This window comes from Ipomoea triloba, chromosome 4 (assembly GCF_003576645.1).
Source record: "Ipomoea triloba cultivar NCNSP0323 chromosome 4, ASM357664v1".
NCBI lineage: Eukaryota > Viridiplantae > Streptophyta > Magnoliopsida > Solanales > Convolvulaceae > Ipomoea > Ipomoea triloba.
The window spans coordinates 29571928-29595745 of NC_044919.1; the positions used below are offsets into that span (position 1 = coordinate 29571928).

General features: G+C 37.2%; 4 protein-coding genes across 5 annotated transcripts; 2 read left to right on the forward strand and 2 right to left on the reverse strand.

The window, feature by feature from the left end:
- The first annotated feature begins 632 nt into the window (after window positions 1-632).
- LOC116015103 ((-)-kolavenyl diphosphate synthase TPS28, chloroplastic) lies at window positions 633-7275 on the forward strand. 2 transcript variants are annotated; one of them, XM_031255112.1, is made up of 14 exons: window positions 633-878; window positions 1435-1512; window positions 1588-1673; window positions 1857-2163; window positions 3519-3702; window positions 4401-4615; window positions 4707-4827; window positions 5109-5221; window positions 5293-5519; window positions 5608-5723; window positions 5808-5906; window positions 6101-6470; window positions 6609-6806; window positions 6895-7275. In XM_031255112.1, the coding sequence occupies exons 1-14, from the start codon at window positions 764-766 to the stop codon at window positions 7117-7119; spliced, it is 2454 nt and encodes an 817-aa protein (XP_031110972.1). In that variant the 5' UTR covers window positions 633-763; the 3' UTR covers window positions 7120-7275. The 2 variants fall into 2 exon arrangements, with proteins under 2 accessions (XP_031110972.1, XP_031110973.1); XM_031255113.1 differs by having other exon boundaries at window positions 1860-2163.
- A 2115-nt stretch (window positions 7276-9390) lies between these two features.
- LOC116015005 (N-terminal acetyltransferase B complex catalytic subunit NAA20) lies at window positions 9391-14856 on the reverse strand. The gene is made up of 6 exons (XM_031254990.1): window positions 13905-14856; window positions 13670-13760; window positions 12296-12428; window positions 11787-11856; window positions 9843-9903; window positions 9391-9745 (listed from the first exon to the last, which is right to left on the reverse strand). Exons 1-6 carry the CDS (start codon window positions 13980-13982, stop codon window positions 9654-9656), a joined length of 525 nt encoding a protein of 174 aa, XP_031110850.1. The 5' UTR covers window positions 13983-14856; the 3' UTR covers window positions 9391-9653.
- A 3868-nt stretch (window positions 14857-18724) lies between these two features.
- LOC116014929 lies at window positions 18725-19761 on the reverse strand. Its single transcript, XM_031254892.1, has one exon. The coding sequence runs from the start codon at window positions 19754-19756 to the stop codon at window positions 18743-18745; it is 1014 nt and encodes a 337-aa protein (XP_031110752.1). The 5' UTR covers window positions 19757-19761; the 3' UTR covers window positions 18725-18742.
- Window positions 19762-21821: 2060 nt separating this feature from the next.
- Window positions 21822-23505, forward strand: LOC116015213 (40S ribosomal protein S24-1-like). The gene is made up of 6 exons (XM_031255240.1): window positions 21822-21968; window positions 22055-22129; window positions 22234-22275; window positions 22520-22690; window positions 23035-23121; window positions 23245-23505. The coding sequence occupies exons 2-6, from the start codon at window positions 22058-22060 to the stop codon at window positions 23284-23286; spliced, it is 414 nt and encodes a 137-aa protein (XP_031111100.1). The 5' UTR covers window positions 21822-21968; window positions 22055-22057; the 3' UTR covers window positions 23287-23505.
- The last annotated feature ends 313 nt before the right edge of the window (window positions 23506-23818 follow it).

Below are 23818 nucleotides of genomic sequence, written 5' to 3' on the forward strand. Positions count from 1 at the left end.
CATATTTTTTGGGGACGTAGAGAGTACATGATTATGATGAGTGGCAAAGGACAATATCAGAGTGCCATTATCTTCATGAATTTGGGAATGAATTTTACTACATGCGCCTAAAATTCTACTTGCATTTTTTAACTTATAAACAATGATATGTTATCTTTATTTGTGGATCCCAACAAAAATATCTACATAAAAAATTTATGTGAGCAATTTAAAAGTTGGAGTAGAGTTTTATAATTTAAGTACTCCCCTATTCTATTTTAGCTGTCATGTTTACTACTTATTTGTCAAATTAATTCTTTATTCTTTACTTATTTTATTTAATACTTTTTAAATTTTAAATTTTTGTATGTAATAGTAGTTTTAATGTAATTTTTAAATATATAAATTTTATATACTAATATTAAATTTAATATTCTAAAAATTAAATAAAAAATAATTTTAGTCAAATTTGTAAACACACATAAAATTGTACAAAAGAAATTACCATTTTTCTTTGGGAATTGGCCTGGGATACCATGCAGTCACAGCAGAATCTATTGGAAATCAGTTTCTGTCATCTTCCGTCCTCCTCGTCTTCCACCCTTCCCTCTTCCCTTTAAAATCCCCCAAACTCCATTATATATTGCATACACAAAACACTACACACTAAAAAATATATATATATATAGAGAGAGAGAGGGATTTTCTTCCTTCTTTCCTTCCATCATTCCATCGCATAACAAAACAACAATTTGCAGTTCTTTTCTTTCACAAAGGAAAAAACATGTCTTCTCAATGTTTCCTCCCTGCTTCCTTACTCAGACTCACCCCCTCCACTCGCCATTTCCCCTCTTCTCATCCGCCGCCGTCTCCGCCGCCACTAAACCCTTTCCTCAACGGTGAGTGCATGTCATCTCTCTCCCTCTAGTAGTTTCCAGAAGGAGGGGAACCTCAAGCCTTTGTGTTTGAGCCGGTCAGTTATGGGTAACCTAAGCTGGTTTACCTCTTTATGGTCCTTTGACGGCTAGGGTCACAAGACGAGCGTTTACTCACTACTCACACAGTCAGTAGTAGGGTTTACCTCATTAATCCAAAAAATAGGAGGGGAACAGAGTTTATGTTTTTAATGGTCATATATATATATATATAATTTCTAATAATGTGGGAATCAATCTTTAACCTGTGACCTGCGAACTTGTGAAGGATTACACTACAACTACTACATGATTGCACTGTTACGACTCTTAGATATGCCTGGAGAATCATGCGGTGAAATCATGTAGTAAATGTGACTCAATCCTTCCCAAATTCGCAATTCGCAAGTTAAGTTGATTGTCGCCTGATTATAGACCTATATATAGAGAGAGAGTAAAGTAGTTGCTGTGAGTTTTCAAGTAAATCAAAATAACCACTAATGAAGTAATATATTGTTTATTGATCAAATTATTGCTGCAGCTGGAATCTGGTGTTTGGGCAAGCAGCGGGTGAACTTGAATCTGCAATGCAATGCTATATCAAAGCCTCGTACAGAAGGTATGTACAAGGCATGTGTACTCTTATTTTTTACTCTATTTTTTTATCAATAAAATCTTGACATATAACATGCAGAATACACCGAGGTGTTGCCAAATGATTTGCCGGTAATCAAGTGGGACGGGGTTGTGGAAGAAGACATTGAGAAACAAACTCAAGAGGTAAGCTGATAAGGTGGTTAAATTATGGAATTTTTTTTCTTTAAAAAAAAAAAAAGAAAAGGCCAAAGGATCAACTGTTCATTTCCTTTTCACTTTTCCAATGTACTTTAATAATAATAATAATAATAATAATAATAATAATAATAATAATGTAATTAATTAAGTAACGTTTGGTTTGATTAGAAGGTAAGTACATTGAATAAGATAAAGGAAGGAGTGGAAACCGTCCGGTCGATGCTACGATCAATGGACGATGGTGACATCAGCGTGTCGGCGTACGATACGGCGTGGGTGGCGCTCGTTAAGGACATCAACGGCGGCGAATCTCCGCAGTTCCCGACCGCCCTCGACTGGATCGCCAACAACCAACTGCCGGACGGTTCATGGGGTGACCGGTTCATCTTCTTGGCTCACGACCGTATACTCAACACCTTGGCTTGTGTCATCGCCTTGAAATCATGGGACATGCACCCCGAAAAATGCGAACAAGGTAACCCTGTCCCGGTAAAGTTATATCCCGTATTTTGTCACTGATAGTTGTGCTGCGTGACACATCATACACCTTTGAAAATGTCGACAGAGTATGAAATTAAAATATGTGTTCTGTCTTTTAATCAAGTATAAAGTATACAGACGACATCAGATAGTACACTTGTTGTACATGTTGTGGGACATAACATACTTTATTTTAAAAAATGACAAAAAGATAAGGATATTGTGATAAAATTACATTATATGTTTTTGCTATTTATAAAGTATATGTAATATACCCGCGACAAATTGTGTTTATGCATACATAGTTGTTGTGTTGTGAGACATAAGTCTTAAAATATCTGAAAATGCTTCAGGACAAATCTGCCAGAATGGTATATTTTGTCACCGTACATCAATTATATTCCCTGCGTTGCATTTCATTCGACAACGTAGTAGTCTTACGTTATCACTATGTGTGTATATATATATAAATATATAATACTAACCTAAAGTATATAACATCAATCACTGGCTTTGATTATAGACATTCAGTTAGTATTATATATATATATAAAATCTCCAGTTGTGATTTGTATAGTGGATATAATTATGCATGTTTTAGTCAATTTATCATGTCTATCCCTAAATATCAAGAATATGGGACACTAAATTTAAAAAAAAAAAAAAAATTACCATTGTCCGCAAGACGGGTCAATTCAAGATCATATGTAATATTTATACTGAAAATTAATGTAATACTAATTACTAGAAAGTAAGTGTTTTTTACTTATAAAGGAAAATGTTAAAATATTATATTTGTTTTAAAAAATATTACATTTTCCTTTATAAGTAACCTACTCCGTAAATTTTATTTTTAATTAGTATTATGTTTTTTAGTATAAATATTACACTTCATAAAAATAGAGCTATTTTTGTAAATAATGAAGGTAAAAACCCTACTCCGTATTATTTTGTTTATAAAAATGCCATAATTGAGGTAAAAACCCTATTAAGAATAATGATCTGCCATTTACTACCCCAGTATTGTAAAATCATGAGTTTTATATTAGATAATATGCATGTTTTTAGACCGTCAATTTATTATGTATCTATAATATCAAAAATATACATGGTTGTAATCCATGTAAAAATAACCTATTATTTTTGTTGATTTACACCTTAAAATATTTGATAATGAAGGTAAAACTAAAACCTATATATTATCCTGTTTAGGATTCTAGTGTAAGATATTTGTATATATATTATATTGATGGAGAAATGATTGCGAGGAAAGGAACATGCGATATGATGGTAATTATGAGATGCAACCAAGGTGAGGAGTAATGATGTGGGTTTGGTTGTTGGAACTAGGAATGATGTTCCTACGAGAGAATATGAAGAAGCTAGGAGAAGAAAATGCAGAGCACATGCCGATCGGGTTTGAGGTGGCGTTTCCGTCGCTGATTGAGATGGCTAAAAAACTCGGCATCGAATTTCCCGACGAGTCTCCGGTGGTGCAGGACATTTATGCCCTTAGGAATCTGAAGCTCAAAAAGTAAGCATGCATGCAAAGAATCAATATAATGTATCTTTCCCTGCTGCTTTAATTTATCACAACACATTATTGCAGTCTGCTATCATGCACTAGCTCCAAGATAAACTAAAATATGTGGGACTGACCAAGTTGGTTGGAAAGTTGACTCGGTACCTGTAAAGTTTCTGGTTCAATTTAATTTCTAGTGTCTTTTTGGTTTGAGCTTGTTTATTTCTTTGTAGTCTTTTGTCCATTAGGGTTTCACCCATAGTCAAGTTAGTTTGACAATTAATCTGATAACCATAAGATTACAATCACAAGTGTGAGAGTTGACTTTGATAAGTATAAGCTTATATTATCATGACCTTTTGCTTGTTTGTCATCTAAGACTACAAGGCTGGTTTCACCCACAATCTAAGTTGGCTCCCTTAACAGTTTGTTTGGTAACCAAACGAAAGGTATACTACTAAGCTTGACTACTTAGGAGCTGGCTATTAATCTTTTTGATTTGAGTCTGTCAAAAGGAGTTGTTTATTAATCTTTTTTAATTGAGCCTGTCATAACCTAATCCGGTTTAACTAACCTAATTAACACTTTAGGTAGCTAGATAGTGCGGATTTTCTTGTAAATAAAAAATATAAACTAAAGTATGTATCCATACTATATTGCTTGGATTTATATGGTGTGTAATGATTGCATGTATACGTGGGTGTGAATAGGATACCAAGGGAGCTAATGCATCAAGTGCCCACAACGCTACTGCACAGCTTGGAAGGAATGGAGGATTTGGAGTGGCAAAAGCTTCTTCGTTTGCGGTGTGATGATGGGTCTTTCCTCTTCTCCCCAGCCTCCACTGCCTTTGCGCTCATGCAGACAAAGGATGATAATTGCCTGCGCTACCTTGCAAACGCCGTCCGAAAGTTTAATGGCGGGGGTAATTAATTAATTAATTATTGGGTACATAATGATGATTAGTGAATTAAATAATGAGATTAATTAACACTTAATGATGATGTTTGATTTAGTGCCCAATGTGTACCCCGTGGACATGTTTGAACATATCTGGGCCGTTGATCGACTCCAGAGGCTTGGGATTTCAAGATATATCATGCCAGAAATAGCTGAATGCATTGACTATATACATAGGTACAAATTAAACATAATATATTTATTCATAGCTTCCATTTTTTTTTACAAATTATCATATATTTAACTGATTGACCAATTTTAAATTGTTAATAATTTTGTTTTAATGACATAATTGGTAAATATTGGAATGAAGAAGAAATTTGGTAATTGGTAAAAGAAGTGATTTATGAATTTAAATGGCTTAAGTTGAAACATGTGATTTACCTTTTCTATAAAATTTTAGGGTGGAAATCTTGAAATTAATGTACAATCCTATTAATTACGGCTTATTTTTTCAGAAATTGGAGTGACAAAGGAATTTGTTGGGCAAGAAATACTAGAGTTGAAGACATCGATGACACTGCTATGGCGTTTAGGCTTTTAAGGCTGCAGGGTTACGAGGTTTCTCCTGGTAATGAAATGAAGTTAATTAACATTAATTTCGGAGTAATTAATATTTAATAATCTGAATTTGGGTGGCAGACGTTTTCAAGAACTTCGAAAAGGGAGGAGAGTTTTTCTGCTTTGTAGGGCAGGCGAACCATGCAGTGACTGGAATGTACAACCTCTACAGGGCTTCTCAGTTACGCTTCCCCGGAGAGGAGATTCTCAACGACACCAAAAATTTTGCCCTCGGTTTTCTGCAACAAAAGCGAGCTAGTAATGAGCTCTTGGATAAATGGATCATTATCAAAGATCTCCCGGGCGAGGTATAGTTATCCTGCTATTATATATAAGTAGAGTATTCTATCTCGTCGTAATTATATTGCAATTATTTGGACGTACGTGGCTCAACAGGTGGGATATGCACTTGACGTGCCATGGTACGCCAGCTTACCTCGGGTAGAAACAAGGCTATACCTGGAGCAGTACGGTGGGGAAGATGATGTTTGGATCGGCAAGACTTTATATCGGTACACATACTTTTTTAAGATCGGGTGTTAAAAAAAGTCTTACACTTATACCACTAAATCACGAGGCTTTGCAATGGCGTGCAGGATGCCGATTGTGAACAATAACATGTATTTGGAGGTGGGGAAATTGGATTACAACTACTGCCAAGCAATACACCAGCTGGAATGGAAGATTATCCGCAAGTATGTGGTTTTGTGGGCTCTATGGCTTGAATTAGTTTATAATTTTATTTTTTTTTTGTGACGGGAAAAACCTGCAGTTACTACCCGAGGGTAACGGAAACCAAGGCTGATAGACTGTTCCTGCTAAGAGTCAAATTTGTAACTTGTGGTTACCAAGTCAGTATGACAATGGGTGTGTAATGTGTTGCATGCAGATGGTACAAGGACTGTAATCTGGCGCAGTATGGAGTGAGCGAGAGAAGCCTGTTGCTGGGGTACTATTTAGCCATGGCCAGCATCTTTGAGCCGGAGCGGTCGAAAGAGAGGCTTGCATGGGCCAAAACCTCGGCACTCATAGAGGCCATCACCACCAAGTTTCAGGATGGCAGGGCGGAAATTGTTCGGGACCAGATAAGGGCTTTTATCACTGAATTCACGAGCAATGTCAGCATTGATGACTACCAAGGGAATAACAAGACGAGAGAGGTGACACTTGTTGAGACGCTGCGTGAAACGCTAAACCAGCTTTCCTTGGACGCACTCCTGGCTCACGGAAGGGATATCCATCAGTACCTGCACCAAGCTGTAAGTATTGCAGTTATCATCATTCCAAAGAAGACTCCCCACCCACAAAAACACCTCCAAAAAGAATTAAAGCAAAAAAGCATTTTGTTTTGGCTGTCTGGGTGGCAAGCTAATGTTTTCATGTCATGTACTCTGTAGTGGGGAAAATGGCTGCTGACCTGGGAAAAGGACGGTGGCATGCGAGAAGGAGAAGCAGAGCTCATAGTGCGCACTTTGAATCTTTTCTCCGGGCGTTCGGTGTCTGAGGAGTTATTGCTGTCCCATCCAAAGCACCAACAGTTGATGGAGATCACCAACAGAGTATGCCACCGGCTAAGTCTCTTTCGCCAAAGCAAGGTCAGAAATTCACTACTTTTATGCACCATACTATTCTCCAAGATATAAAATCATCATGTTAAAACAAATGAGATGTCAACTTTTACAGAGTCAACCACTGGAAAGCCCACTTGAAAACACAACCACTGAGATAGAATCCAACATGCAATACCTGGTCAAAATGGTGCTGACAAAAGATTCCGATGAAGATCTCAACTCAGATGTCAAGCAAACGTTTCTCACTGTAACAAAAACTTTTTACTACACTGCCTATTGTGATCCGGGAACCATCAATTTCCACATAGCCAAAGTGCTCTTTGAGAGAGTGCCTTGATTCTATTGGGAATAGTTTCTAATAACTGATTAAGTAAATGTAATCAGAGTAACTAGAATGGAGAATCATGGCAACAATGTTCAGTAGGAATGCGGTTAATGCAAGTAAATGTTATTTCCCTTGATTAAAATGCAGATGTTAGTGAAAGGTTCTTCAGTTGGTTTATGTTACTAAAAGATGAAAACTCATAAATCAGTTGATACTGCTCGGTAAAGATGGTCTTTACCCACACATACAAAAAGGAAAATACATAGTAAGAAAAGCACGGAAGTATATTACAGTGTAGACGGCATGACAATTAAACAAAAGGTATTCTATTTTCCCGATAAGTACAGGCAAAATCTACAGAATATGATATTATGTCAAAGCATTATTACTTGATGTGATGTGGGTAGATTCTGAGAAGAGAGCACAGCATGTGAGTGCTTCATTGCCAGAAAAGATGCAAACCTGTGGAGATATTTCATAAAAGAGTTCCTACTTTTTACCTGTATCATTGACAATGGCAGGCAAAGTGATTGTAAGCCGACATGAAAAAGCTAGATCATGCTATCAAATAAAGCTAGATCAAACATCTCAAGATCTCTGCCCATTCAAGACAAGCAGCTAGAGGGGTCACAAGAAGGTCAAGAAGCCCCACCTTGAACTTCATTTGCATTATAGCCACCTAGTAACAAACTGGTAGGTAACTAGGCATAAATCAACACCTATCACAGCAGCATGCGCACAATGGCATTGAGACAAAAATCAACATCCCATGGCTCATTCCAATACACTTTCCCTCTATTGGGATTGGATTACTGGACACCTCATTGAGTTTCCTCTTTAAGTCATGTATTGCGATTTTAAGAAACTCAATGGCCATTTTTAGCATGCTAATTTCTCAGTTAGAAACTTTTTTGGTGCATCTATGCAATATTTTGAACTGGTAAGTCTTAATCATGTTGTCCATCTTACTCATGAGGGCCTACATTTCGACAGGTAAAAAGGTCTCATGGAGTATATCATAAATAGTTGTATAAGGCACTTGGCATGAGGGGTAGACACATTTTGACAGGTAAAAAGGTCAGGCAACAGAGCATGTAAGGTAGTCAGTAATGAACATGGAAAGTCAAAAACAAGTGAATAACCTCTGCTGTAGAAGCAAACCGATTCCGCTAAAATCTTCACGATATCCACCAAACCTTGCCAGCCTTGATGTCTGGTTCATAATGAAGCTGAAGCTGGTGCCACGTGCAATCCCATATCCATGTCTCAAAACTTTGCTGGGCAAACAGCACACATGCAAAATGTCATGGAGCCCACTTCTTGAAGCAAGGGATGGGAATCAATCATATCAATGAGTATCTTTAAGCCATTTTTGCATTCAACTTTGTAAAGTCGCCCTTCTACCTAGGGCCCATCCCTAGTTCTACTCAACGGTGTTTCCACACCGCAAAGTTTCACTCTATATTACCCCTGGCAGCGCCAGGTCCAGAAATTTATTTATTTATTTCTATACTTGTTTGCTTGGCAACACTGAAAACAGCAGCCAACAGCCCTTTACAAGGTGACTTAAATCCAGCATCAATAACAAAGCACATGCACAGAGCACAGGTCCTGTCATATAATTCTTCAAAAACCTTTGGCATCAAACCCATCATATTAACTAAATAAACAAAGGCAGGGTTAGAAGCCTTGTAGATGATTCTTTGCTAGGTACCAACTAAAGGCCCAAAGGCTAAAATCATAGTGAGTAATGGACTCAGTGTGAGCAGTCCATTTGGATAGTACCACAAAATTTTATCCACTCAATTATATTCTTTCTTCATTCTTTATATACTCCATAATCCATATGCGATCTGCCCATTTTGTACATTCTTTATACACTCAATTAGATTCTGTGTTCTTTTCTTGTTATCATTAAAACTCGGAAACCCACATCAAAATACTCTCTTAAGTCTAGCCTGGTTATCATGGATCAAAATTCGATAAGCGGTTAAAATTGGACACATATAGTACATATTAGTTATTACCAAAGCGTAGAGTCCCATTTATGTAAACACAAAATGACAAACATCAGTAGCTACATATATAAGCTGAAAGTTAAAGCGGTAATACAGGTAACTAAACAAAGAACTAAGAAAGTAATCTGGCACTTATCACGGTAAAAACATTTTTTGAATAATGTAGGGATGCTAAAATATATAGATGTGTCTCAAATTTGAAGGTCATCTACCATGTAAAGCATTTGAGATGCTTGTCAAATGAAAGCTAAAACAAAAGCAGCAATTATACCCACCCCTAAAAGAATACCATTTAATGAGCAGAAATAGAGAGATTATGTTTTTTAAAAAAGCACTATAAGATCATCGTATTTGTCCAACGCTCCACAGCATGGGCTCATAATCCTGACTCTACATGTTTCATACTGAATACCTGAATCCTGATAACCGCAAGTGATGGTTTATAGTCTCTGCATCTCCAATGATCAAATGCAGAGAACCACACTTTGCAATACAAACCTTTTGGTGACATTTCAAAAAGAACTAAACTTAGTCATATTCCAATTCATCAGGTGTAATAGGCCGCTTGAGGGGAATAACAGATTTCTTCTCTACATCTCGGGATAAAGCTTTCCTCATGTCTAAAATGGAAAAAAAAAAAAAAAAAAAAAAGTGAGATAAAATATAGCATCATGAAACAGAATAGCAACTTTCTCATGGTTGGATATATCAACTCACCTAACCCGTCCTCTTCCCCAGAATAGTAACGTAGCACTCGCCTATATATTATGTAACCGAGCTGTAAAAATAAAATGCAGCTAGTGTTAGACTGACTTCATATGATTACTGAAGAATATATCAATTTACTAAAATTCACATCTCACATGACAGTACTATAAATCATTACCTTCTCATACATCTTTATGGCTGGCGTATTTGATGCTCTTACAAAGAGGTCAACAAAGTAACCCTTATCACTACAATAGGAAAAGCTTATATTAGGACCCTGGCTCAAAGAAGTAACTAATATCACCACCTTTATCCAAGAAAAGCTACCCTAAAAGTTAAAACTACTCCTGATCTTTGGACCAGATAAAAACGAGTGAGGAATGGAGGTAATTAATGCAAACAAAAACACGATTAGGATGAAGAGTCATAACTCAAAATGTGAAATGAAAGAAACACCTTGGATACTACTCAGTACATTAAAGAATGTTTGGAAAAGAAGAAAAAGTGGTGTAATGCATGATAGGCAAACCAGATTAAGATTTTCAAGTAGAATACATTCAGCACAAGCAATTTTCATGTCTTCTCATCCTTTTTTCTTTTTCCCATTTTCATTACAAAGTTATATTCCTGTTAAACTCAATGAGCAAGTAGTCTAGTTAAAGAAAAGAAAATAGTGTATCGACATACATCTTATCACTGATGTCTTCCAGTAGATTCATTAATTTCTTAGCCAACTGCTGCCTTCTATATTCAGTAGCTACAGTGACAGCAGTGACATGGCCATGCCATGATTCTCCTTGCCCTTCAACTTTTCCCATAACTGCAAATATACAAGAACTTAATTCCATATTTTACCATAATCATTAACCGGATTAAGTGTAAGAAAGCACAGAGACAAATACGGCGTTAGCAGGAAAGAGGAACTAAATAGGCACCACTGCTTCGTATATTCTATAACTACTTAATTGGTTGGCATGTCAAAGTTTATGATTGTAGATTATGATTACAAATTATCAATAACCATAATCAGACTCCAAGTTAATTGTGGATTGTTGGTTTAAATAACTAATAAATTCTGTAAAACATATCCAACTTTTACAATATTCATTGCCAAACATGTAAAAGTTATACTAATTATAGTTAACAATATCAATACTCTAATTAAATAAGGTTGTGGGTGGTGTGCATGGTTCTTATCATTTTGTGTGTGTGGTGGGGGTGGGGTGGGGTGGGGATGGGGAATGGAGCATATCATTTTTTTTCATCAACCTTTCTGGAATTCATAAGGCCTCGGGAACATAATGCATTTATGACATGAAGAGTATAGAAATTGTGGCAAGTCAAAATTGAGAAGGCAATTACAGATGGTTAACAGTGAAGCTTCCTGAAGCTAAATGTTACTCTGTATATTAAACTATGCAAAACATTTTTAGGTATTCATTGTGAGTCAGTCATGTGTTAAAAGAAAAATACATGCATCTGGCTTCCTCAATTAGTCATGTTACACAATGAGCTCATCTTAATTCGAAATACAACATTAGTATAAACAACACTCTTCAGTTCATCATAAAAATTAAAGAAACAATAGTAACAACAAAACTCTTCAGTTCTGGGAAGTGTGGATGCAATCCATCTTAATAGGCTAACCAAATTTTATTAAATGGGGAATTTGAAAATTTTATTGTTGGTAATATNAAAAAAAAAAAAAAAAAAAAAAAGTGAGATAAAATATAGCATCATGAAACAGAATAGCAACTTTCTCATGGTTGGATATATCAACTCACCTAACCCGTCCTCTTCCCCAGAATAGTAACGTAGCACTCGCCTATATATTATGTAACCGAGCTGTAAAAATAAAATGCAGCTAGTGTTAGACTGACTTCATATGATTACTGAAGAATATATCAATTTACTAAAATTCACATCTCACATGACAGTACTATAAATCATTACCTTCTCATACATCTTTATGGCTGGCGTATTTGATGCTCTTACAAAGAGGTCAACAAAGTAACCCTTATCACTACAATAGGAAAAGCTTATATTAGGACCCTGGCTCAAAGAAGTAACTAATATCACCACCTTTATCCAAGAAAAGCTACCCTAAAAGTTAAAACTACTCCTGATCTTTGGACCAGATAAAAACGAGTGAGGAATGGAGGTAATTAATGCAAACAAAAACACGATTAGGATGAAGAGTCATAACTCAAAATGTGAAATGAAAGAAACACCTTGGATACTACTCAGTACATTAAAGAATGTTTGGAAAAGAAGAAAAAGTGGTGTAATGCATGATAGGCAAACCAGATTAAGATTTTCAAGTAGAATACATTCAGCACAAGCAATTTTCATGTCTTCTCATCCTTTTTTCTTTTTCCCATTTTCATTACAAAGTTATATTCCTGTTAAACTCAATGAGCAAGTAGTCTAGTTAAAGAAAAGAAAATAGTGTATCGACATACATCTTATCACTGATGTCTTCCAGTAGATTCATTAATTTCTTAGCCAACTGCTGCCTTCTATATTCAGTAGCTACAGTGACAGCAGTGACATGGCCATGCCATGATTCTCCTTGCCCTTCAACTTTTCCCATAACTGCAAATATACAAGAACTTAATTCCATATTTTACCATAATCATTAACCGGATTAAGTGTAAGAAAGCACAGAGACAAATACGGCGTTAGCAGGAAAGAGGAACTAAATAGGCACCACTGCTTCGTATATTCTATAACTACTTAATTGGTTGGCATGTCAAAGTTTATGATTGTAGATTATGATTACAAATTATCAATAACCATAATCAGACTCCAAGTTAATTGTGGATTGTTGGTTTAAATAACTAATAAATTCTGTAAAACATATCCAACTTTTACAATATTCATTGCCAAACATGTAAAAGTTATACTAATTATAGTTAACAATATCAATACTCTAATTAAATAAGGTTGTGGGTGGTGTGCATGGTTCTTATCATTTTGTGTGTGTGGTGGGGGTGGGGTGGGGTGGGGATGGGGAATGGAGCATATCATTTTTTTTCATCAACCTTTCTGGAATTCATAAGGCCTCGGGAACATAATGCATTTATGACATGAAGAGTATAGAAATTGTGGCAAGTCAAAATTGAGAAGGCAATTACAGATGGTTAACAGTGAAGCTTCCTGAAGCTAAATGTTACTCTGTATATTAAACTATGCAAAACATTTTTAGGTATTCATTGTGAGTCAGTCATGTGTTAAAAGAAAAATACATGCATCTGGCTTCCTCAATTAGTCATGTTACACAATGAGCTCATCTTAATTCGAAATACAACATTAGTATAAACAACACTCTTCAGTTCATCATAAAAATTAAAGAAACAATAGTAACAACAAAACTCTTCAGTTCTGGGAAGTGTGGATGCAATCCATCTTAATAGGCTAACCAAATTTTATTAAATGGGGAATTTGAAAATTTTATTGTTGGTAATATTTTACTACCAACATCTTACTCAGCTAGCCAACTATACAAGCGCACTTCAATTTTGCTTATCAATTATGCATAGAAATTAAGATTTACGGCCAGCCAGTTCATGCACATCATGGCATCATCAATCTATAGTGTATAATAACATTGCAAAAAAAATATTATATGCTTCCCACACCTGCCATCCATTTTTTGATATATGAAAGTAATAGTTCAAAATAACTTGGATACTTACAGCTATCAACAAATATAATAAAATAGAATAACAGCCTTGGATGTTTCCAGCGCTTAAGCAAAGCCAATCATCTCAATTTTTTAACATTAACCTGTGGAAAACCTCAGAGATAGAACATATATGGAGCGAGGAACTCACTGTAGCCCATGATTCGATTGCCAGGAGCTTCAGCCACATGGAAATAGTCGGGCCACCTAGCCAAGTAGGTCATGTAGAAAGACATGTTGAACTGCATTCAGCAATCGTTAAGCTCTTCAAATTCAGTTGCATTCTTATTTAGATTTAAACGTGAGCATATAAATCATTAAATTTGCAGGAAACCTATAAACACATGTGAAAAGACAATAGAACAACTTTTTAAGGGGAGATTTACAGTTTCAGTGAGGTGATCCAGATTGACGGAAGCGAATCGGAGAAGATCGCTGCAGCAAAACCTTCGAATTGTCGTCATCTTCCTTCTCCTCGTATTCAACACACTCGCAGACTACAAGCCCCTACGGTTATCAGCTCTGAAGATGGGAGTTGGGATTTGGCTCTTTTACCCGCTTTTTACACTCGACCCGACATGCATCCCAAAAACCTATTCGGGTATTTATTTAGCATATTTTAGGAATCCTAGGCTCCTAGCAGTGTATTTGGAGTTAATTATCAATTTGGTCCCTCGACTAATGGGATTTCACCACTTTGATCCTCGACTTTTAAAATTCTCCAATTGTATCCTCGACTATGCAAACATTAACCGAAATGGTCCTCGGTCTATTTTACCGTCAAACTAGAAGGGTAAAATAGGAAATTCCAATAGTCATCTTCTTCCCTAGCAATCTGTGTTGTGAAAACCATCTGGAAAATTATCTCTGGTCTAGAAACGGCAAACGCAATGATGGAGAAGATTTTGAAACTACTAGAAACGGTTGTGACGTGTACGGAGTTTTGGATCATGAAGAAGCAATTCGGCAAAATGTAGGTGGTCAAGTTCTTGGCTACTTCTATTGAACAAACAGAAGACATTAGTACAAGAAGGGGGGAAGATCACTTTTGTTTTTGTACATTGATGAAATTGAATGCAAATCACTGTCATTGCACCAACTCAAAATCATTAGTGTCATGTAAAAGACTGAACCTATTTTGTTGTTGCAGAAGACACTAAAATAAGTTGTTCGTTTGGGTGGATAGGGATTCCAGATTCAATTCCTCTGAGTCATGCCCCGGTGGAGTTTGAGGCAGATTTTCTGATTATAGAGTCTGTTTCATGTGGTTGCCTAATGCAAACATGATTTTGACCTCCTGGATTGTCATGCTGGGTTTTGTGTCTTGTAGGCAGCTATAGAATTGATGAATTCAAATAAAAATAAATAAATAAATAAATAAACCGCCCCGGCCCCTCCCCTTCCCTCAACAATTTCGTCAGCGGCAGCGAGCAGCGGTGACCGCCGCGCCACCAGACTTCAATTTGGTCAGCGGCAAGGCCGAAGTAGCAGTAACCAAACCACCCCTCACCATTTGTCACCATTTACCTCATATTCTTTCCAAAAGAGGTTAGGGTTAGGTTTTACGATTTGGGGGCTTTTCTCTCTTCTTTCTGTAAAGAGCAGACTGGTAAAATATGAGCTAAACACAAAGTGAAGAAGAAGAAGAAGAAGAAGGTGAAAGCATGGTGGTTCAGTGGAACTAACCAGAGTATAGAGTAGGGAGAGGGGAGATGACAATTGTCTGGTAGACCAAGAAATGAGTCAGCCACGAAGGCACCCAAAAGTGACGCAACTCCGAACCCGGCGTTCACATTCGCGACGTCTTCTTAGAGAAATGGGGTTTCGGCGTCGGAAAGGATGGTTATTCCGATGGCGGCCACAGAGAGGAGACGTGGGTTTTGAAAATGGCGGCCATAGAGATGATGGTTCACCTTTGCCTTGCTTCATCTTCTCTTTGCGCCAAAGTCAGGGAAACTTAGACAAAGAAATTACAATTTTGTCCTCAATTTTAACATCTACGAAACGGCAATTTCGGCTTAGGACTAACTCGGTGAGAAATAGCATAGTCGAGGATGCAATTGGAGAATTTTAGAAGTCGAGGACCAAAGTGGTGAAATCCCAATAGTCGATGGACCAAATCGGTAATTAACTCAGTGTATTTGTTATGAATATTTTATTGATGAGGGTCATTATCTCAGTTATTATATTTCTGAATAAACAAATGGTTAAGTATCTTTTCATATTGTGTGCTGAGGGACTCTCGTACCTGATCAATGTTGCTGTCAGGGAAAGACGTGTGTTTCCTTGTGTATAGCAAGGAAAGCACGGGGAGTCTCGCATTTACTTTTTACGGACGATAATCTTTTACTTTTTTAAGGTTTCGGTCTAGGAAGCATAAGCTATTCAAGAGTGCTTATAAAAGGTTAGAGACTATTAACTCATCCTTCTTCTATGGCGGCTCAGATCTTAAAGCCATGTATTATCCCCAATGTGATTTTTTGCATGATTGTATTAGTTCCAACCCTAGCTATTGTTGGAGATCAATGTTAGTTTGTCAGAATTTACTACGGCATGGCTATGTTAAGCGGATTGGTAATGGTAGGTTGACTGATATATGGGGTCAACGTTGGCTGCCAAACACTACTAATCCCTATATTCACTCTCCTTTTGTGGGAGTTCATGCTAATATGAATGTTAGCTCCCTAATTAACCCCGTGACAAATGATTGGGATCTGGACAGAATTAACAAACTCTTTGTGCCTCGTGATGTTGATCTAATACAGAAAATCCCTATATCAATGCAGTTTGGTTATAAATGGTACTGAAAGGGAGATGTCTGTGGTATATGTTTAGTGAACAGTGGTTATAGGGTTGCGACTGGTGTGTATGGTTATGATCTGACTGCCATGTCTGGTTGGAAGGCAATTTGGGAGATGAAGGTTCCTCCTAATATTAAGAACTTCATACGGCGGTGCACTCAAAATGTTCTTCCTATGATGACAACCTTAATGAGCAAACATGTGGAGGTTGAGATTTTTTGCCCTCTATGTAAGCAACATCTTGAAACATTAAAACATTTATTTTGTGAATGTTTGTAAGTTTGTTCTTTGTGGCATGAGCTTTCTCCGAATATCCTTCCTATGATAGATGAAGACTTCACAACTTGGTTGTTTAGGCGGCTAGCCGGCGATAATGTGGAGCTAAAATGGTGGTGGATAGCTCTGTGTTGGTGTACCTAGAGATGGTAATGAGATTATATGGAACAATCAATCTTGGGAGGTTGATAAGACCAGGTATGCAGGTATTCGTTTGTTTCATGAATGGCATGATAGTAGCCATCAAGTTGCCACCAATGTTATTGCTAGTGCTTCTCACCCAAATCATGAGCTTGCAAATGAGGACGTGATGATTGTTTTTGTGGATGTTGACGTCTTCTCTGGTTGTAGTCAAGCTTTTTATGGCATGGTTGTTAAAGATAATAATGGTAATTTCGCATGTGCAAAAAATGGTCAACTTCGTTGTTTAGATGACCCTCATCATGCTGAAGTGCTTGTTGTTAAAGATGATCTGTCTTAGTATAAGGGAATGGGTTTCACTAGAATTCGACTGTTTACTGACTGTTTGACAATGTGTAATCTAATTTGTAATACCTTACTGGATTTCTCGTATGTAGGACGTGTGATTAGTGAACGCTGGGATCTTCAACGACACTTTGAAGTAATAACCGCCCATACTTGGATAACCGTGTTCCTTTCCACTTCCCATGTTGAACCTCTTGTATAAAATCTCCCCAAAAAAAAAAAAAAAGAGTAAACAAAAAAAAGGAGACACATTCTCATAAAATTAAAGCACGCTATCTCGGTAATTTTTAACGTTACTTGTATTTGTCATAAAAACTTTAGCGCATGTACAATCGTTTCATGTTAACCCAATCTCAATAAAGTCAATAGATAATTATTCACTTTTGTTTCTTTTAATTTGTTCATTTTTAATATATTCATCTTTAGAGTTTACACATGCTACACATTATATTACCAAAAAGAAATTGTATAATTATGTTTCTAGTGTTGCAAAAATTGCGCCTAGGCATCGATTAATCCCCGCCTAGGCGCTAGGCGCCGGTCGACCGCTTAGCGTATCACCTTAAATGGTGGTCTAGGCGCTTGACCAGCTAGGTGACCGCCAAGGCCGTTTAGGCGCTGACCGCCTAAGCCTCCTTGGCACTAACTAGGCCGCCTAATTTGCCGATTAACTATTATTATTATTTTTTAATGGGTTATTCACCCAAAACAACATCGTTTTGAGCAAAATAATCCAAAATTGTACAAACTCTAGATATTTTTTAGGTTAATATTTAATATTTTAGAATTAATTATTAAAGTATTATATAATTTAGAATTATTAGTCTTTAAACAATTAAAAATACATAAACAATTTTTTTAAAATAAATACACAGGCTCCTAGGCGCCAGATCGGATGCCACTAAACCACAAAGTCATTGGCAAACTGGATAACTTATATGCATTGATAGAAACTAATGTCAATTACTATATCTGTTCAATTTTATATGTTTGGTTTGATTGAAGTTAGTTCCAATCAATTTTTTTATAATATTAAATTTAACATTAGTATATATAATTTACATATTTACAAATTAGTATTAAACACAACAAAAAATCATCTTTAAAACAATAAGAAAACTATTTTTTCAAAGACTAAAGGATTAGTTTGACGCATAAATAGTAACCAATATATGCCAGAGGCCTTGTGGTCAAGCGGCATAACTGTGGCCCTCCGAGTCAATAATATTCAAAAGAAAAAAAAGAAGTAACCAATATGTCAAATGAGACTGAGAGGGTAATAAAATAATTTTGATAATCAATTTATAGAAACAAATAAAAATACAAATTTTATAATGCACATAATTAAGAATTTAAGTTGGTCCATGAATATGGAATCCCAATTATTTAACCTTATTATTTCTTTTTGAATAATGAATGAAATAAACTATCACTATTTCAAATGTGCACAAATTTAAGTGAGAATTATGTCAATCTATTTGGTCACCCATTTATGACCATTTAACCCTATCTTCTTGATGCTATAAGGGAAGTGCTTACATAGCAAGAATCAAAGTGAAAGATAGGTACATCAAATTTACAGGGTTGATGGAAAACATTGAACACAAATTCAATTCAATCCAAAATTAAATCACGACCGCACACGTGTACTTGAGCCTCCATCATGCTGAATCTCCCACCATCCGTTTGATGCGGACCAATGCGCGAAAGGGCGCTGAAAGTCCATGAACCACAATCCTTCCGTTAGTCACCAAATCAAGATTCTTAATCTTCACGAAGTTGATCCTCAACGGCGTAAAAGCGCCGCCGCCGCCGGCGGTGGTAACCACCAGGCTCCGCCCACGTTCCATGGTCGGAAGTACAGTTCCCGGCGGCAGAGCGATCAACTCAGAGGCCGTCAGAAGGCGGTTGGGCACGATGTGGAATCCCAGGTCCGCCACGTAGGCGTGGCCTTCGCCGGCGGCGAAGATGTCGGCGTCGTCGAGGGCGAAAACGGTCATCGTCGTGAGCTCAGAGAGCTCCGTGTACTTCACGCGCATGGCGAGCGCCACAATACTGTACCCACTAGCCCGGAGCTGCATCATGGCTGTTTTTAGCATCCGACGCGCCGCGAATACGCCGGCCGCCGGCGCCGGCGAGACGACGAGAGTCGTCTGCCGGTCAACCTCGCACGAAAGATCCGATAAGTGAGACACGAATCCCTGCAGGCCGTGAATTATGACGCGGCCATTGTTGAAAAGATCCGCCTTGGTCACCTCCGCGCCGTTGACGAAAACCTTCTTGACGGCGACCGCCGCGGCGGCGGCGGAGGACGTGACGGTGAGGCAGCGGTGGCGGGCCAAGGTCTCGATTTTCGTCCCGAACGCGAAACTTCGTAAGTGGTGGATCGAGTAGAGGCCCGGCAAAGAGTGTTCTTGAAGAAGCAACGGAAGGGAGCAGGAAGGGCAGGTGAGAAACGCGGAATCCGACGGAGCGAAGACGGTGACTGCGGCGGCGGCGATGGAGATATTGGCTGCGGCGGTTACGGCGGCGAGTTCTCGGAACCCGAGCTTGGAAAAGACGTCAGCAAGGAGCGAAGACGGCGGAGATGTGATCAACGCCGCCGTACCGGAAGAGCTAAACAAAAGTTGTGAAATCAAGACGAAGAAGATCAGTGCTCTCATGGCAGACGCCATTTCTATTTCTTGCATTAATTAACTGCTACCGTTAAAAGATGTTATTATAAACGATATGACCCATTTCTTGGACGAGCTGTACAGTTATGTATAATATAATTTGTAACAAGCTTATAAGTTATAAGTTATACTAGCTCCCCTAATAATCTTTTTTAATTTGACATACTTTAGAAATTTATACTAATTTATTTTGTTATGAATTTATGATCCTTTACATGTTAAATTACAATGTCAAATTTACCTAATGTTCAGAGTAAAACTAAATCACACTAATAATAAAGGAAAATTAGTTCAAAATACACCAGGATTGACTAGGTAACTATAAGGTACAAGTTTGATTTCAAGTCAGTCTATTAACTTTTTTTGTTTGAATAAGTCAGTTATGAACAATTTAGTTCACCTTTGTTGTTAAGTTACAAAAAAAAATTTACCTAACACGTACACCTTTAGGTGACTATGATTTTTCTGGTCATCCAAAAACAGAACATCTAAACGATTGCCGGCAGTTGTAAGCATTTATCCCTACTAAAAAATCCACAGAATTCTTCACCATACTCCAATAAAGAATGGAGTTGTGTAAGCAACAAGCCAGATGAATTATCCAGCAGGTTGAAGAAAAACCTTTACCCACAAAACAAGTAAACATGCAAGACGTCTCTGCAGGAAGCTAAGCTAGCTTAATTAGCTTGCATGAAAGTAGTCAATTTCTTCTGAGTATAGATCAGAATTGACAGGGCACCAGCAAGCGAAGAAGAAGAAGAAGAAGAAGATGTAAATTAATGATTATATATTTAAGAATATATATTAAGCAGTTGTTGAAGCAGAAAGGATTGATATATTCAACGAAGCTTTAGATCACCTAACATGGAAAAACCACAGAAGAAGAAACAGCAAGCTAGCTAGCTAGAACTGGCAATGTCTGATAATGGGGTGGCTTAAATCCATGATCTCTCCTTTCACAAGATTCTGGCGCAGACTCCATTCATCTCGCCCAAGACGCCGTACACCCTTTCTTTCTTCTTCCTGGTATTGCTTCACATTATTGAGAAGCTAAGCTTGATTCATGGTTTTAGTATCTGTGGTTTTAATTTGCAGGCAGAGGAATCCACATGCTGTACGAGGATGTAATGTCGTGCTCTTGTGAAGATGTGCATGCATTGTGGTCTATGCTGGTGGATTCTGATGCCAACATATAAAATATCTTTATATTATGCCTTTTTCTATTTCTTATTTTTTATTTATGTTTTGGTCATGCATAGTATGTCTTATTTTGATTTAGGAGAAAATCTGCAGATGGATGTGGACTTTGGGTGAAACTCGCTACCAGTATAGTAACTTAAACCAATGTATAAGGTTTATTCTCTAAATTATATGAAATATTTATGTTTTGCAAAGCTCTAGACTACTTGTGTGAGTATTTCAGATATTTTAAGCACTGAAAGAGCTAGTGGAATAAGTGTACCATGACTCTGATCACAAATTCTTAGAGTCTGTGGGCTATTATATAAGAGTCGGGTTTATCTGTTGTACTCCCTCAATACTCAATAGTGGTGGTGATTTTTCATCATCACCAAAAAAAATGTTTAATAAATCACTTTATTGGTCATCGTGTTTTGGACCGTTCTTCCCGTGCTATATATCCTGCTTTTGGCAACTGATATTATTAGAGTAGCTATGTCGTGATTTATGTGGGATTTAGTATTACTCCGTATTATTTTTTATTTGTAGTGTTATAAAGAAATGTTTAGCCAAAGTTAGTGACACCCGGTGTTTCAGTTAACACTTCCACATGAATAATGAGAGTGCGTTTGAGTCTGACTCTTTGCTTCAGTTGGTTGAGAATGTAACTATGAACAGATACTGCATTGTAACAATGTTTAATAATTTTAAAGTAAAAAAATGTGGTAAAGACTAAAAACTGTGAATTAAATATTTAATTATCACTATAAGTGAATTTAAATAAATAAAAAAAAAGGTAACTCTAAAAATTGATATTATGAGTGGATAAAATCAATTGAGTGGGCCAATTTGATGGGCTATCTTAAGCACAAAATTGTTGTAAGCGGCCCATGAAACACGCCCATTATTTCATACTCAAAAACCCTAGAGACTCAAACGTCTTCCAGTTCGTCCTGCCAAATTTGAGAGCTCAGCCTCGCGAAGGAGACGACAGACTAAGAAGCAGAAGAAGAGGGACGCCGGCAGAGACGAAGTATCGTTTGCTTCTTTGTTTATATATTCACTGTGTGTGTATATCTACGTATACAAGGCTTGAATCTAAACAGATTTTCTACGCAGGATATGGCGGACAAGGCTGTTACCATCAGGACAAGGAAGTTTATGACCAATCGCCTTCTCGCAAGGAAGCAATTTGTAAGTTCTCTATCAACGGAGACACATTCTTTGCATAACAACTCTTTTTGCGAATTCTTGATTCTCTGTTTTTGCTTTTTATGATTGGTTGTTTCATTCCTTAGGTCATTGATGTTCTTCACCCAGGAAGGGCCAATGTTTCAAAGGTTAGTTTTTTTTTTTCCTTAGCTTAAATGGTAAAAACAAAACTAAGCAGTTTAGGAGCTAATTGTCTACATGTGTTTTACTGTGTATGCAAAGTTACTAAAATTTTATATTTTGCGGAATCGTTTTAGCTGGTTAATTACTTGGTATCCTAATTTCATTAATTATAACCTAAGGCTCTCTTGATTGGTTTGATTGTTGGATATTTGTGTTATTGGTTCTTATGAATCAATCATGTAATTGAAGGCTGAGCTGAAGGAGAAATTGTCAAGGATGTATGATGTGAGAGATCCCAACTCCATTTTCGTGTTCAAGTTCCGCACTCATTTTGGAGGAGGAAAATCTACTGGGTTCGGCTTGATCTACGATTCAGTTGATAGTGCAAAGAAATTTGAACCCAAATATAGACTCATTAGGGTAAGTTCTTTGCATTTTATCTCTCTGGTGGATTAATATGATCATATATACAAACCAATGACCTCTACAGCTCCATTTATTTATATTTATATAATAGTATTATTTGTTGCATTGTACCTGATTTTCCATGTTCAGATGGTCATAGCAAAGTTTATTTATTTGCATTAAAATTGTGACCTGCTTAGGCACACTAAGTTCACTTAAAGAATAAAGATTACCATCCATGATCTCCCTTATGTATTCATTTTTGTATGGTTGCTTTTCCTACAATGTTAACTTTGTGTACCGATCTATTTTCGAGTATAACTGCTAGACACCAAGCTTATATCCTTTGCTCTTTGTAGAATGGGTTGGATACTAAGGTGGAGAAGTCTAGGAAACAAATGAAAGAACGCAAAAACAGAGCTAAAAAGATTCGTGGTGTTAAGAAGGTATGCAGCTTAATTCTTGGTGCAAATATCCATCATCTAAGTGTATTTATGTTATAAGAAGATTGTCATTGTCACGTGCCATTATTATGTTGGGAGCTAATAACATGCCTATATGTTTTGCAGACAAAAGCTGGAGATGCTGCTAAGGGTGGAAAGAAGAAGTAGATTTATAGTGTCTGAAGGTGTCACTATTTCTGTAACCCAACAAACAAAGAAAATACTCCCTGAAGCATGCATGTTTTGTTACTTTCTTATTTTGGAACTCCATTTAGAGAGTGAGATCTATTGATTTTGTTTAAGAATATTTCGTTTATGGACATGTTGTAAGTTAATTTTGACCCGGTTTAAAGCATTTACCTGTGTTAGAGGCTTTCAGTCTTGAAAGTTATGGTTGTGTTTAGGGGAGATGGCAATTGAGACAGGAATGGGAAAATTTTTTGGGGAACGGTGACAGGAATTTGGAATGTATGTAATTTCCTGTTCGGGGACAGGGATATCCCTCTCATGAGTTGATCGGTGACGGGGTTTTGTCCCCGCCTAATTCTTTGTTTGGATGGAGATTATTTTCAATATTTTGCCGGGAATGGGGTTAAGGGTTTTGAGGACGCGAGGACAGGGACGGGGAATGGGGTTAAGGGTTTTGAGGACGCGAGGACAGGGACGGGGAATGGGGTTAAGGGTTTTGAGGACGCGAGGA

Bases quoted from the DNA above. Each gene is read 5' to 3' on its own strand.
- LOC116015103 (XM_031255112.1), top strand. From the start codon at position 764: ATGTCTTCTCAATGTTTCCTCCCTGCTTCCTTACTCAGACTCACCCCC. The intron at 1,513-1,587 runs GTATGTACAAGG...TATAACATGCAG, and splicing joins ATCAAAGCCTCGTACAGAAG to AATACACCGAGGTGTTGCCA. The intron at 5,520-5,607 runs GTATAGTTATCC...GTGGCTCAACAG, and splicing joins TCAAAGATCTCCCGGGCGAG to GTGGGATATGCACTTGACGT.
- LOC116015005 (XM_031254990.1), bottom strand. From the start codon at position 13,982: ATGACGACAATTCGAAGGTTTTGCTGCAGCGATCTTCTCCGATTCGCT. The intron at 11,857-12,295 runs GTATGTCGATAC...TTCCTATTGTAG, and splicing joins GAAGACATCAGTGATAAGAT to TGATAAGGGTTACTTTGTTG. The intron at 9,746-9,842 runs GTGAGTTGATAT...TTTCCATTTTAG, and splicing joins TGGGGAAGAGGACGGGTTAG to ACATGAGGAAAGCTTTATCC.
- LOC116014929 (XM_031254892.1), bottom strand. From the start codon at position 19,756: ATGGCGTCTGCCATGAGAGCACTGATCTTCTTCGTCTTGATTTCACAA.
- LOC116015213 (XM_031255240.1), top strand. From the start codon at position 22,058: ATGGCGGACAAGGCTGTTACCATCAGGACAAGGAAGTTTATGACCAAT. The intron at 22,130-22,233 runs GTAAGTTCTCTA...TTCATTCCTTAG, and splicing joins TTCTCGCAAGGAAGCAATTT to GTCATTGATGTTCTTCACCC. The intron at 22,691-23,034 runs GTAAGTTCTTTG...TGCTCTTTGTAG, and splicing joins CCAAATATAGACTCATTAGG to AATGGGTTGGATACTAAGGT.